General features: G+C 44.9%; 2 protein-coding genes and 2 long non-coding RNA genes across 8 annotated transcripts; 1 reads left to right on the forward strand and 3 right to left on the reverse strand.

Moving 5' to 3' along the window:
* Positions 1-435: 435 nt before the first annotated feature.
* Positions 436-2,916, reverse strand: LOC121561461. Its single transcript, XR_006659243.1, has 3 exons — positions 2,867-2,916; positions 2,439-2,516; positions 436-630 (listed from the first exon to the last, which is right to left on the reverse strand). It is a non-coding gene; the product is annotated as an uncharacterized LOC121561461 (long non-coding RNA).
* A 37-nt stretch (positions 2,917-2,953) lies between these two features.
* On the reverse strand, positions 2,954-10,341 carry LOC123486090 (2-hydroxyacyl-CoA lyase 1-like). 4 transcript variants are annotated; one of them, XR_006659242.1, is made up of 7 exons: positions 9,955-10,341; positions 4,790-4,870; positions 4,559-4,631; positions 4,349-4,370; positions 4,022-4,116; positions 3,610-3,722; positions 2,954-3,003 (listed from the first exon to the last, which is right to left on the reverse strand). XR_006659242.1 is itself a non-coding variant. In XM_045217284.1 (7 exons), exons 2-7 carry the CDS (start codon positions 4,813-4,815, stop codon positions 2,990-2,992), a joined length of 399 nt encoding a protein of 132 aa, XP_045073219.1. In that variant the 5' UTR covers positions 4,816-4,870; positions 9,955-10,341; the 3' UTR covers positions 2,954-2,989. The 4 variants fall into 4 exon arrangements, 1 of the variants encoding a protein (XP_045073219.1); XR_006659241.1 differs by having other exon boundaries at positions 4,022-4,199; XR_006659240.1 differs by having other exon boundaries at positions 4,022-4,199; positions 4,293-4,370.
* Positions 7,604-8,326, forward strand: LOC121560213. Its single transcript, XR_006659244.1, has 3 exons — positions 7,604-7,874; positions 7,985-8,142; positions 8,250-8,326. It is a non-coding gene; the product is annotated as an uncharacterized LOC121560213 (long non-coding RNA).
* Positions 10,342-10,784: 443 nt separating the features above from the next.
* On the reverse strand, positions 10,785-12,672 carry LOC123481061. 2 transcript variants are annotated; one of them, XM_045217283.1, is made up of 4 exons: positions 12,350-12,672; positions 11,859-12,067; positions 11,429-11,516; positions 10,785-11,024 (listed from the first exon to the last, which is right to left on the reverse strand). In XM_045217283.1, exons 1-4 carry the CDS (start codon positions 12,594-12,596, stop codon positions 10,840-10,842), a joined length of 729 nt encoding a protein of 242 aa, XP_045073218.1. In that variant the 5' UTR covers positions 12,597-12,672; the 3' UTR covers positions 10,785-10,839. The 2 variants fall into 2 exon arrangements, with proteins under 2 accessions (XP_045073218.1, XP_045073217.1); XM_045217282.1 differs by having other exon boundaries at positions 10,786-11,024; positions 11,859-12,112; positions 12,350-12,671.
* Between the last annotated feature and the right edge of the window lie 1,228 nt (positions 12,673-13,900).

Raw genomic sequence — 13,900 nt, forward strand, 5'->3', positions numbered from 1 at the left:
GAAAAATAAGAATGCCCCACATTGCCCTCCTCAGAACGGAGGCTTTCTAGTTTTCCTTAGACCTGCCAGTCTCTCCACATCCAGGGTTCTGTCGCTGCCCAGCCTCACTACAGTCAAAGCTCATGTGGCCCGGAGAAAAGCACTTGACGCACAGCTGGTGCATCTGACAGTGAGCTTTGGTCCAGTGATTAGTGCTTCCACAGTCAGCGCACTCATGCTGACGTTTGTGGAATTGTTTACGGGGCCCTCTACATTTAACATGTTTAAGTCATTTAGCAGACGCTCTTATCCAGAGCGACTTACAGTTAGTGCATACGTTACTTTTTTTTTTTCATACCCCCTGTGGGAATCGAACCCACAACCCTGGCGTTGCAAACACCATGCTCTACGAACTGAGCCGGCCATTCCCTCCACTACCCTAGGCGACGCTGGTCCAATTGTGCGCCGCCCCATGGGTCTCCCGGTCGCGGCCGGCTACGACAGAGCCTGGATTCAAACCAGGATCTCCAGTCCCCCAGGACTGTGTTGTGTTACCTGCTTGACAATAGTATTGATGTCCCCCAGGAGAGCAGCAGCAGGTTGCACGTTGTTCCCCATCTCCTCAGCACACAGATCAACCTTGACATTGACCTTGACATAAATAACGTATGTGGAACGTTACTACAACATACCAGCAACGACACGACAGGAAGAGCGCCGTGCGTGACACATGTAACAGCAGCTGGAGGAGTGGCCAAACCTCAAGCTAAACACAACAGAAATAACCAGGCAACACCACATAATGCTAAGGCTGACACACACACGTTCCCTTTTATAAACCGGGTGACTCGAGCCCTGAATGCTGATTGGCTGAAAGCTGTGGTATATTTGACCGTATAACATGGGTCACGTTGAGGGAGGAGGTCAGAGGCCTGGCCGTGTGGTGCCAGGATAACAACCTCTCCCTCAACGTGACCAAGACAAAGGAGATGATTGTGGACTACAGGAAAAAAAAGAGGACTGAGCACGCCTCCATTCTCATCGACGGGGCTGTAGTGGAACAGGTTGAGAGCTTCAAGTTCCTTGGTGTCCACATCACCAACGAACTATCATGGTCCAAACACACCAAGACAGTCGTGAAGAGGGCACGACAAAGCCCATTCCCCCTCAGGAGATTGAAAAGATTTGGCATGGGTCCTCAGATCCTCAAAAAAATTATACAGCTGCACCATCGAGAGCATCCTGACTGGTTGCATCACCGCCTGGTATGGCAACTGCTTGGCCTCCGACCGCAAGGCACTACAGAGGGTAGTGCGTACGGCCCAGTACATCACTGGGGCCAAGTTTCCTGCCATCCAGGACCTCTATACCAGGCGGTGTCAGAGGAAGGCCCTCAAAATTGTCAAAGACTCCAGCCACCCTAGTCATAGACTGTTCTCTCTGCTACCGCACGGCAAGCGGTACCGGAGTGCCAAGTCTAGGTCCAAAAGACTTCTCAACAGCTTCTACCCCCAAGCCTTAAGACTCCTGAACAGCTAATCATGGCTACCCGGACTATTTGCACTGCCCCCCCCCCACCCCATCCTTTTACGCTGCTGCTACTCTGTTAATTATTTATGCATAGTCACTTTAACTCCACCCACATGTACATATTACTTCAACTACCTCAACTAGCCGGTGCCCCCGCACATTGACTCTGCACCGGTACCCCCCTGTATATATAGCCTCCCTACTGTTATTTTATTTTACTTCTGCTCTTTTTTTCTCAACACTTTTTTTGTTGTTGTTTTATTTTTACTTTTTTGTTAAAAATAAATGCACTGTTGGTTAAGGGCTGTAAGTAAGCATTTCACTGTAATGTCTGCACCTGTTGTATTTCGGCGCATGTGGCCAATCAAATTTGATTTGATTTGATTTGAAATGTATTTTGACTGTTCGAATTACGTTGGTAACCAGTTTATAATAGCAATAAGGCACCTCTGGGGTTTGTGGTATAGGGCCAATATACCACGGCTAAGGGCTGTATCGAGGCACTCCGCGTTGCATCGTGCTTAAGAACAGCCCCTAGACGTGGTATATTGGCCATATACCACACCCCCTCGGGCCTTATTGCTTAAATATAGATGTACTGTACAGCACTAAGACAGCCATGACATTATTTGGAGAGACCACAAAGACTTATAGAGAAGCTATATAATTGATAGACTAAATCCAATAGACTGAGTCAAATACCTTTATACCTGGTTACAATGAACTGTAGTTCACTATGAAATGACCTGTGACTAGGGTTGCAAAATTACAGTTACTTTCCCAAAATTCCCAGAAATCCCTGTTGGAAGATTCCAGAAATCAGAACGGAATAAGCAGAAAATCTGGAATCCGAAAAAAAAGAAGGAAAAAAAAGAAACCCTACTGGTGACCTTTGACCTAGCTGGATGACCTTTACTTGGGTGTCAAACCTGGGGGGAAGGCCAAAGTGCAGGATCCAGTTGAGTCTGGCACCAAGTAGGACCACAACATCAGACTGGAGCAGAGCTCTGCAGTCCCCACCAAGACCATAGAACCAGTAGGATAGGAAGAGGAGGAGGAGGAGGAGGAAGAGAGGAGGAGGAGGATAGGAAGAGAGGAGGAGGAGGATAGGAAGAGAGGAGGAGGAGAGCAGGGACAAAACAAAATGTAATGAAAAGAGGCTAGTTATAGGAGTAGTGTAGTTGTTTGATTGACACCAGTTTACATTGACATGACCTGGCCAGGAGAGACTAGTTATAGATAGGGATTTCAGGAGTTTCCTGGTCCGTTCAAATGGTCAGGGAAATTCTTGGTCCTACTTATACAGTCAATGGTCTGTACATGAATATGATGCCAGCTGAGAGAAGGAGAGGCTGACCTGGAGCGGGCAGCAGCAACACAGTTGGGGTGATCGTCAGGCAGCACCCCCTTTACCCATGGGGGTGGGCAGGAAGGGCAGGTCACACTCCTCCACCAGCTCCTTCAGAGCCCCCTCTGCTCTTCAATGGGCTGCACCTGCAGAGGGACACAGACAGAGGGCACTGCCACACGGATTTCAACAGACTGGCCTTCACAACTGGGATGCATTCAGCTGAGCAAAACGTTGTGCAACGTTCAGATAGAAATACAGCATGTAGAACGAACGTGCCTCTCGGACAGGTAGAATGAGAAATCATGTCAACAACATTTGTCGACTGAACGTGGCCCAGTTTTCAACTGAACCGTGGTACAGTGCTATATGTGTTACAGTGCGTCTCAGCTGGCTATTGATCTCTCTTGGACAGACGCACGTAACATAACTGGAAGTAGCGTCTGTCAACAGACTGGGATGTGACAACTTTGTTCCGGTACGCTGATTTTTCACCACTAATCATTTGGACAAATCCCGATTTCGCAGGTGCTCGCATCTTTTCAATTTCAGAACGGGAGGGGACATTTGGCCCATAAACTTGCCTGAAACTTGCAGAGAGTTTCCGTTTAGGGGGGTGGAGAGTTCGCAAGTGGCGTTAGTATCTTTCTCTTAACATCTCCCCAGACCTTATCCAAGTATCTGACGCAATTATGCAAGATTTTAGTTCTGTTTCCCCCAGATTATCTGGCTATTAAAAAAGCAATGCCTACCTTTGCCAATGATGAGTAAAGGCCGTTTGGCTCCTTTCAGGACCGCCAGTGCTTCTGTGATCGCCATATGGTCAGCCATACTCACAGGAGGAGGTGGACTACAGGGCACCTCTCTGACAAAGGAAATAATAAATAATAGGTCAAACATTAAACATGTTACCTAGCAACTTTATTGCATATGTAAATAAACCATGAAGGTCTATCGAGGCTTATTGCTATTCTCTGATGAGAATATTTTGATATAGTGCTATATTTTCTAAGTAATTTAATTTCTGGTTCACTTCAGACGTTAAAAGGTATAACAAGATAAAATAAAAATGACTACGGTGATGTGAATTCAGAGGTATACATATTCAACAGTAACACATTAGTATACATTTTAAATGGATGAAAGACAGTGATGGCCACTAACCTGGCTCTGCTCCTGTCCAATTTAGCATTGACCATGTCACCAGATATGTCTACGTATACAGCACCTGGACGTCCATACATGCTAGTGCGTGCTGCCTTAGACAGACCAAACACCCTTCCATTCAGATCAATTAAGGCTGTGCTGTGCTCTTATGAAGCAGTTAAGGTACCTTGCTAAGCTGGAAAATTAGAGGTCAGAAAACAGACAATTGCAGGTGATACCAAATGATATGAAGAGGACTACACAGAGGGAGTCAGAGTAGACTGTATACCTTCTCTACCACTGAGGAGATCATATCCAGACTGCTAGACCTAGCAGAGAACTTACTGTACAATCTGCATGCCTCCACCTGACAGAGAAAGAGGACCACAAATAACAAATTATTTCCTCTTTCAGCAATTAAACTGCTAGGGCCAGTTTCCCAGACAGAGATTCTCTATTGAGTTTGCTTTTTAGGCCATGACTAGGCTTAATCTGTGTCCCGGGATACCATCCCCTAATGTTCAATAGTCAGAAATGTCATGGTTGAATCGGTACCTGTGGAAACTCTTGAAACGCCCCAGTGGTCTCTTGGTTTTGATCAGAGGAGCCTCCAATAACAATCACAGGCCTACAGAGAGAGAGGTATCACACAATGACATCAACTGACAATCTGAGATAGTTTGGAGTCCTCAGATCATTTTTTGCAGTGTGCGGATAGCATCCCTTCTTTTGAAAGGCAACTGAACATGAGTAGTAGGGTCTTCTGTTTGTGGAGTTCTAGCATACCAGCAGTTCATGTTAGCGTTGGCCATTCCACCAAGTGAATGGATGAGTCCCGGTCCAGACACAACCAGACATGCACCTGGACTGGAGAGGAACAGACAGACAGAGGGAAAGACAGGAAGACAGGCAGACAGACACACAAAGGGTCAGACAGACAGGCAGACATAATTAGCAATGCAAAAAGCTATGAAACTGACCCTCACACACTACACGCTCCTGTAGTCTATGTAAGGGTAGTTAATATCACATGATTTGGGGAGAGCTGGTTTAGTAATAAAAAGGTGGCTTAGGGCTTGTTCATTGCGCATTCCCACATACTTGATTCCTGAGGCTTGAGCTGCCATAGCTACTTCAATGACTGGAACACCAACTATTCCAAACATATATTCTACATTCTGTAGAGAGATACATGTAGATACAGTATATAAAAAACATTTTTAGTCATTTAGCAGACGCTCTTATCCAGAGCGACTTACAGTTAGTGAGTGCATACATTTTCATACTGAATTGTATATGAATTGTTACAATGTAGTTTAGATTTTCTTTGCATTGACACACACATTGGCATGCATCAACAAGGGTGTTAACACAGAGCTGCCAACTCTCACGCTTTCGCCGTGTGACACACGTTTTTGCCTGTTTTCACACGCACTCACGCCACACATCCAATTTCTCACGCAAAAAAAATCGGCCGAGACTCGTTCGTTCCTTTTTTCAAACTCCCCGACGGTAGATGGCGCTGATGAGCGCCACTGAACCATATGCGCTGCACCCCGAAGTTAGCGACAGAAGAAGAGATACCACTGCCGCGAAAGTCAACATGAGATGAAACGGTCACTACCTCAAGAAGTCTGATAAGAAGCTGAGCTGAGACTAGGTATGTAACAATGAAATGTCGTCCAATTGAATACTCACTCTCTTAAACTTTAAATCTTGAAATAAATGATTTGTTTGTGCGTGTGAACATGATTTAGTGTGGTGAATGTAAACTCAGCTGATTTCGAACAGGTAAGATGTATTCCAAAGAATTTAACATAAATACAGGAAATGTGTGCAATAGAAGTAGGTATGTTTTTGTAACTGAGAGTAGAGTTATTAAACCAACATGACCATTGTAATTGTTTAAGGTTTCAAAGATGTCCCGTAAGAGACCTTTGCCAGGACAAAAGCGAAACCTTTTATTTTATTTAAAGAACCAGCCAAGTGAGAAAAGACAGACAAACACACTGACAGAACAGCCAGAACGATTGATAGAAACGACAGGACAACAGACAGAGGAGCAACACAAAGGACAGAGAGAGCAGGAGACAGGACAGACTGACAAACAAGCAGAGGAGCAACAGACAGGACAGATTGACGCCCATGCAGAGGAGCAACAGACAGGACAAATAGAACAACCAACAGGGCAGATGGAAGAAGACACAGAGGGACAGAAAGAAGAGACCCCCCAATCCAACAGCAGGGCCAGAAGAGTCGTGCTCTGGCTGGAGCAGCAACATATAGATCCATTTTCCAAAATGAGTGGACCTCTTCATGGCCATGTATTACCAGAGGGAGCCTCAACACGCACTACTGGTGTGCAGTCTGCCGTATTGAAAACTCATGTTGCCACCAGGGTGTGACAGATGTAGTGCGCCATATAAAAAGCAAAAGGCCACCAAGATAAGCAACGAGCTCTCCTGTCCACAGCCACAATATCCCAATATGCAATGGCCGTTCCATCTGTAGGGGGTATGTCTGCACAAGAGGTTAAGGTATGATATGTGTAATGATTCTGTCAAGGTTCAGTCAAGAGTTTTGTGTTCTAGTTGATCACGGTAAAGTCATGGTTGATAGTTTTGACTAATTTGTGGTTTGTATTTCAGTGTAGTACAGTCCAGTTTTCTTAATTTGAGATCTTAGTTGCTGAATGTGTTTTTTACCTGTGCCCTATTATCGCAGGCGTTTTTTAAATAAAATGTCTTTTGGGAGGATTATAATTTATTTCTTACAGACAAGAAGGGCTGAGGTCAAAATGACAGCTGGGTTGGTAGTTCAAACGTCCCCTAGCCTGCGGACCACCTGGGGCCTCTCCTAAAATAATGTTTCGGAGATTCGAAGACAGCGCAGGAGTACAGGTGTGCCAGGACTAAGTCATCCTGCATTACCAATGAAGCACTCGCACCATATTTCACACAGGAGCTTGTGAAGGAGATGAAAAAAGCCCCGTATACCCTTGTTACGGATGGGTCGAATGACACTGGTATTTCACAAACTATTTGAGATTTTTCTCCTCTGCAAAACATGTGCTTTGTGTATTTTTAAACATCTAATAACATGAACATCTGTATGATTCTAACTTGTCATTATAGGAGTGGAAAAGATGAACCCGCTTACTGTCCGGGTCTTCATGGGCAGCAAAGTTGTCCACCAGTTCTTAAATATGTGCACAACAAGTGGGACGAGCTGTGGGCCAGCAAGTGAGATCTTCACCAAAATTAACTCCACCATAGAGGAGCATGGCATCCCTTGGGAGAACTGCATTGGTCTCTCAGTTTACAATGCAGCTGTGAACATTGGACCACGTAATTCCATTGCCTCTAGGGTGCTCCAGAAGCATCCCAACACCTATATTCATGGTTGTCCTTGTCATGTGGCACATAACACCGCCAAAGCTGCAGGAGTGGGATTTTTAAAGATTTTTAAAGTGAGTTAAGGCCTGATTTATCTTTACATGTAACTTTTTATTTGTATCCTAATTACGTGCATTGACTGAATGTGTTATGATTGATTTATGCATTGCAGGTGTCCGGTTCTGATTTGGAGGATATGGTAGTGGACATCGGTTACTGGTTCAAGGGTAGCACAAATCGGAAAGGATACCTGTCAGGTATGCATGTTTGATACTATTAAGTGTAATACTGAAATGCTGAGCTGTAGAAAATATATGATATGGATTTAATGTCTAAAACAGAGTTTTGTGAGCTCCATGAAGCGGAGTACATGGAGGTCCTCCTGCGTATCTCGGTCCGTTGGCTAAGCCTTGAACGTTGTGTGACCAGGATCCTGAGGCTGTATGAACCTCTGGCCAGCTACTACAAATCTGCTAGTATGGTCATCAATTTTCAATTTCATTATGCAGCAACTACATGGATTGTTAGTCACATACTTGTATTAATGACAACCTCTTGTTTTGTGTTATTTATTGATTGATTCAAGATGAAAATCAGGCCAGGTTCAAGAGACTTGTGCAGACATTCACTGACCCCATGACAGAAGTGTACCTGCTGTTCTTCCAAGCCACCGTACCAACTTTCACTTCTTTCAACTTGCTGCTTCAGAGAGAGCAGTCATCAATATTTTTGTTACATGATGAGGTGGGATTGGATTTTGCTGTTTTTTTCCATTCTGTGTTTCTTGCTGATATCTGCAGGGGTCCTCTAAAACAGGTTTCACCTACTATTTTTGTAAATGTCTGTTATAGATGGTGAAATTCGCACGCAAGCTATGTTCCAAGTTTATGGTTCCAGCAGCTCTGCAGTGCCATGAGGAGCCTTGTGAAATTGCATTTGAAGAAAAGGCAAACCATTTACCAGGTTAGTATTTGACTATTATTATGATCAAACACTGTGATATGTGATATTTAGCCTTGTACCTTATACCGATATGCTGTATTGGGTTCACAACCAGGGCTAAACTTAACAGATTACTCGTCGAGGGTGACATCACACCACAGCAGGTGGATTCATTCCATGAAGCTGTGTTGTGTTTCCTGACAAGTGCTGTGGACTATGCACGTAAGAAGCTGCCACTGGAAGAGCCACTGATCAAGCACGCACAATTTGTAGATGTACGGCAGAGGGCTGAAAGTGAAATCGAAGATGTCCTGTACTTTGTTGAAAGGTTATTTTTTTTCTCTAATTATTGTCTATCATCTTAGCTAAAATACCCTGTGTTTTATGATGAGGTGTGTTCACTCCTAAACTGCACATGAGATATTCTTATGTGGCTTCTCCTCAAAGATGTGTATGAACTGCTGCTGGTTGATGACTATATACCTAAAACGTAACAACTTGTAACTCTACTTTCATAAATAGGTTTCCCCATCTCCTCCCATACCATTGGCCAGAGGAGCATGACCTTCTGGGTGAGGAGTTTCTAAATTATCAGACAATGCCAATGATATCCCTGCAGGACTAAACTGAAATGGAAAGCTTCTGGGCTGAAATGGCAACCCGGAAGCATAAGGTAATTTTTTTTTCCTTTTTTGTCTTTCCTTTTGGCAGGTGTGGCTTGGCTACATCTGTTGCTTAAAATTGTTGCATGCATATATGTGTCATGCATGTTTCAAATTATGCATGTTTTTATCTGAACTTTGTTAATGGATCAACCTACAGTATACTCACAGTATTAATCAATCAAAAATCAAGGTATGTTTTTCCATTGTGTTTTGGTGCATTTTCCATAGGTGACAGGAGCCAAAGAATTCGAGAGGCTTGCTGCCGTCGCCAAGCTTGTCCTGGTGTTGCCCCATGCAAACGCAGATGCTGAGAGGGTGTTTTCAGTTGTGGGACTGAACAAAACCAAGAGAAGAAACAGCCTAGCATTGGATGGCACCCTGTCCTCAATAATGACCATAAAGATGGCCAATCTGGAGCCCTGCTTCAAATGGGAGCCCCCCTCCGATATCATCAAGGCCTCCAAGAAGGCCACAGGCCAGTATAACCATGCCGACAGATCATAGACAAGAGGCCCATTTGAGATGAGCCAGGTCTGCGCAGAATCGATCACCGGCGATCACCGCCCAATGCATGCTGGTTAGATTTGTGTCCGACTTGATCCCGACTTTCTCTGACGTCATGCACACGCGGGCAACGATAACCTCATGAGATCAAGGCGGCCGCAGTTCTGAGATGCAGGCAGTGCAATTGCTTTTCACCGACTGCAGGACCCAGGCGGACCCAGGACAAAAACTCACTATGTTAACATATGCTATTCCACATAAACATCTAAATGTTTTTCTACAACAATATTAATAGTTAGCTATACCAGTGCAATGACCTTTGGCACACTTTCACAACTCGTAGTGCTACATTCTCACTGCCAAGGACATGATCAGCGACTAATATATTCTTAGCAACACGGTTACACAGTATAACACTGTTTTATATAAATTGCACACACTTCACCTGAGCTTTTAGTGCCTCTGCAATGAGCTGAGCCCCAGTCACATCTTCCATTATTATTGTCGAGAAATCTGTTCAAAGTGCAAACGCGGTTAGCAATGCTTTCTTGGACTTGTTGTTCAGTAGCTTATAAATCGTGTTTAGATCTCTTGCAAATCATTAGTTTTTGTCTGCTTTCCAGCATGCATTACATGAGTAGCTTTTTCTTCTTCAGTGGGGTTTATAGGCAGTTGGCATCCAACGTTATGGTGCATTACTGCCCCCTATTGTACAGAAGTGTGGACATGAGCCGTGCAATAGCAGTCATGAATATTTAATAAACTAGTAGCATTTTTCTTTTTTTATTGCAAGAAATACATAATAAGCCCTCATTATGTGTTTATAACTGCACTTTACTTAACACTTAACTCAATTAAGTCATTATGAGTGTATGACAGTATGAAAAAAATCAAAAATGTATGCACTCACTAACTGTAAGTCGCTCTGGATAAGAGCTTCTGCTAAATGACTAAAATGTAAAATGTAAATGACTTGAGTGTATGCATTATAGATATAGGCTTCATAGAAAGTGTTACAAATGTTCTCCTGTCATCTTATAGGAGATCCATTCATGGATTTAGTTATGGCTTGAGAATGTGACTGGTCTACGGAGTTCTCCTTTATGTCTGTCTTTATATGTGACAACAACTTTTCTGTATTATGTGTATTTCCACAATCAATAATCATAAACGGTACTTCACTATGAATACTTTTGACTATGTGGTTTGAAGTACTTTACCGTTATCTTGCACATACATGAAGACTACTATAGACAGAAATCAATGCAGTGATGTTTTATTAAATAAAGGCTCGGATTAAAATATCATATTAATAAAATCAGGCATTTGGCTAATTCTTCTTCCCAGAAGCTCCTCTGAATGGTTTGGAGATGGCTCTGGAGAGAGCGTGTAACACCCTGACTATGAGTGGGCGTTTACGGGACTGGGACTCCTGGGGAGCAGGGGCCGGTGTGGTTGTCAGGTCCTCCTTGGGAGGGGGAGTGGATGGAACCTCTGGAACCTCACACTCAGCATCTGTCATAAGAACATTTCATAATCAGAAAATGAATGTGTGTGTTTGTGTCTGTCCGTCTGCCTGCCTGCCTGTCCGTCTACCTGCCTGTCCGTCTGCCTGCCTGCCTGCCTGTCTGTCTGCCTGCCCGTCCGTCTGCCTGTCCGTCTGTCTGCCTGTCTGCCCGTCCGTCTGCCTGTCTGTCCGTCTGCCCGTCTGCCTGCCTGTCCGTCTGCCTGCCTGTCTGTCTGTCTGCCTGTCTGTCTGCCTGTCCGTCTGTCTGCCTGCCTGCCTGCCTGCCTGCCTGCCTGCCTGTCCGTCTGCCTGTCTGTCTGTCCGTCGGTCTGCCTGTATCTGTTGTCACTGTTTTAACAAGCTTGTCATAGGGTGATACATCAATATGACATTATCGATGCTTATCACTTACCCTGTGAAATATGAGTCTCTCTGAGACGTTTGGTAGACAGTGCATCCTGTTTAGGGTGGCTCTTCGGTTCCCCTTTTGTCTTGAACAGCTGTTGACAAAACACATCAGGACAACTGAGCCTGTGTAAAATACAGAGTGTGCATCCCAAAAGGCACCCTATTCGCTACGTAAGGCACAACTTTTGAAAAGGGCCCATAGAGCGCTGGTAAAAAGTAGTGCACTATATAGGGAATAGGGTGCCATTAGGGACATAGCCATTGACTCTCTCCCATGTGTATTAGGATTGCATTACAGCGTCCTCACTCAACCTCCTAAAGACAATGACAACAGTATTGTTCTAATGCTGAGAGACAATAGGGGTGTAGTGAATCTGTAGGGTAAATTTCAGCCCTGCCTTACAGATGTAATCTCAAAACACAGAGCACCCTACCTTAATCATGATCTTTGGAAACTTATGCATTTTCGGTAGGAAACGCCACTTCCTGTTCTTCTTAGTCTCTTCCCCTCTGGCAGAGGGAAGGCGGGCCATGCCGTCAGCCTTTACATCAGCCGGGCTAAGGCTCCTGGCAGGGAATTCCTCAGTAGCATTAAGGTCAGCTACAACACCATGAGTGATGTCACTTGTGGCATTGCTGGTGTCTGAGTGAGAAGAGCACGCTAGTGTGACCGACCTGTGTACAATAACTGGGAGAAGAGGACGCAGCCATTGAAGTCAGTCACTGCATCCCAAATGGCATTCTCTTCACTTTATAGTGCACTACTTTTGACCAGGACCCATAGGGTCTGGTCAAAAGTAGTGCACTAAATATGGAAGAAGGTGCCATTTTGGACACACCCAGTGAATTTTACATCATAAAACGCAATGTATTGAGCATGTTACAATTAAGTCCTATGCAGATGAAAAGAGGTACTTTCACTTACCATCCTCCATTGTAGACTTGGACACATAAGTCAGGCTGTCCATCACCACGTCTGTCATCAACTTGATGACCTGATCCAAAACCATTTCAGCCGATGGTGGCATAGGCCTTCCCATACACTGCCCCAGGAGTCTCCTAACAGAAGTCTGGGCAAAGTTGTAAATGAGCTCTGAGGCATCGTCCTTTGACAGCTTCCTCAGGGCTGGTTTAGGCAGCGCTGGTTGAGAGAGGCTTCTGTGGCCAACCATGGATTGAAGCTGGCGGTTTATGGTTATCTCCTGAATGAGACCATGGACCTTTGTGATCAGGTTGCCAGATGCACCTTGAAGGGGCTTCAACTGACAGGAGCCTATCCAGATGTTCTTCTGCTGAAGTCATCTCTGGGTCGTCCGTCTTCAATGTGTCCATTATAGTTTTCACTATGATATTGGTGTCAGATATGTTTATTTCTTGTTGGCTCACAAGCGTTGACCGTGAACCTGTCTCGTCCATTGCGATAGAGGTATGGGATTCTGTCCTTGTGATCTCATCGGCAGCGCTCATGTCAGGCAACTGGTCAAGGCTCTCCAGTACAGAGTCTAACATGTTAGTGGCTATCAGACACTCCTCACTTGCAATCTGCCCAACAGATGAACTCTCAGAGTTGGCCACTCTACACTTGATCACATTTAGGATCAAGCTGAGCGTCTTCTTTGCAGTTTTGCTAAAGCCTTCTTGGCTGACTGCCACTGTTACGTCTTTTAGAGCCACAAGAGGTTTGCAACTTTCACTCAATCCACTGCCGTGGAGAGGAGAGGCTCTCTTCAAACTGTTGTTGCTCACAACTGACATACTCCTGGTGGGCAGAGTGACATCCTCACTGCATGTGTCAATTACATGGTGGTCTGTTGAAGAGCCACTCGAAGACAGAAGGGTTTTAGACCTTTTAGCCAAACAGACTTTTGACAAAGGCTTCTCACTTCTCACAGACGGAGGGCGGCTCCTGTCCTCAACAAGAGCAGTGTCAGCGGACTTAGAGCGTCTGAGTGTCTCCACAGGGGTGGAGTCCAGCACATATTTGGCTGTGGTGACTGACACTGGTGGAAAAGAGAAAAAGATGTTCAGTCTATCCTTTACTCTGTGGTACATGGTTTGAGCAGCATCCAATAAGTTGTCAAAGACAACTCTGGGTTTGAGCTGGAACTCCAGCTTTTTCTCTCCTAGTGGGAAGGAGTCTGCGTCGTCCACAGTGTACTGGGATACACTTTCAAGGTCTTGCATGATAATATTTACTATATCTTCGGCTGTAGAAACCGCATGGTGTGAGAAGGTGGTGCTAGGCATGCTCTGTAGCAAAGAATGGCTGGCTTTGCTAGCAGCTCTGAGAATGGTCTCACTCACAATGTGTTTGGCCTTAGCTCGGAACTCAGCACTGTGAAAGCTCTGGATGGAAACGTTAGAGGTTCTGCTGGCTGCACTAAGAGATCGCGTGAGTGTGGCAATCTCGGCTGACGTCACATCACTCGAAATGGAGAGGTCCTCCAATTTCGAAATTATCGAGTCCAACTTCTGG

This window comes from Coregonus clupeaformis, unplaced genomic scaffold (genome assembly GCF_020615455.1).
Source record: "Coregonus clupeaformis isolate EN_2021a unplaced genomic scaffold, ASM2061545v1 scaf0995, whole genome shotgun sequence".
Lineage (NCBI taxonomy): Eukaryota > Metazoa > Chordata > Actinopteri > Salmoniformes > Salmonidae > Coregonus > Coregonus clupeaformis.

Excerpts from the sequence above, each read along its gene's own strand:
- LOC123486090 (XM_045217284.1), bottom strand. The coding sequence starts at position 4,815 with ATGGCCAACGCTAACATGAACTGCTG. Across the intron at positions 4,117-4,292 it reads TCTCCTCAGTGGTAGAGAAG|GCAGCACGCACTAGCATGTA; the intron begins GTATACAGTCTA and ends GGTCTGTCTAAG. Across the intron at positions 3,723-4,021 it reads TTGGACAGGAGCAGAGCCAG|AGAGGTGCCCTGTAGTCCAC; the intron begins GTTAGTGGCCAT and ends TTCCTTTGTCAG.
- LOC123481061 (XM_045217282.1), bottom strand. The coding sequence starts at position 12,596 with ATGGTTGGCCACAGAAGCCTCTCTCAACCAGCGCTGCCTAAACCAGCC. Across the intron at positions 11,517-11,858 it reads TTCCAAAGATCATGATTAAG|CTGTTCAAGACAAAAGGGGA; the intron begins GTAGGGTGCTCT and ends TTTTGTCAACAG. Across the intron at positions 11,025-11,428 it reads AGAGACTCATATTTCACAGG|ATGCTGAGTGTGAGGTTCCA; the intron begins GTAAGTGATAAG and ends TTCTTATGACAG.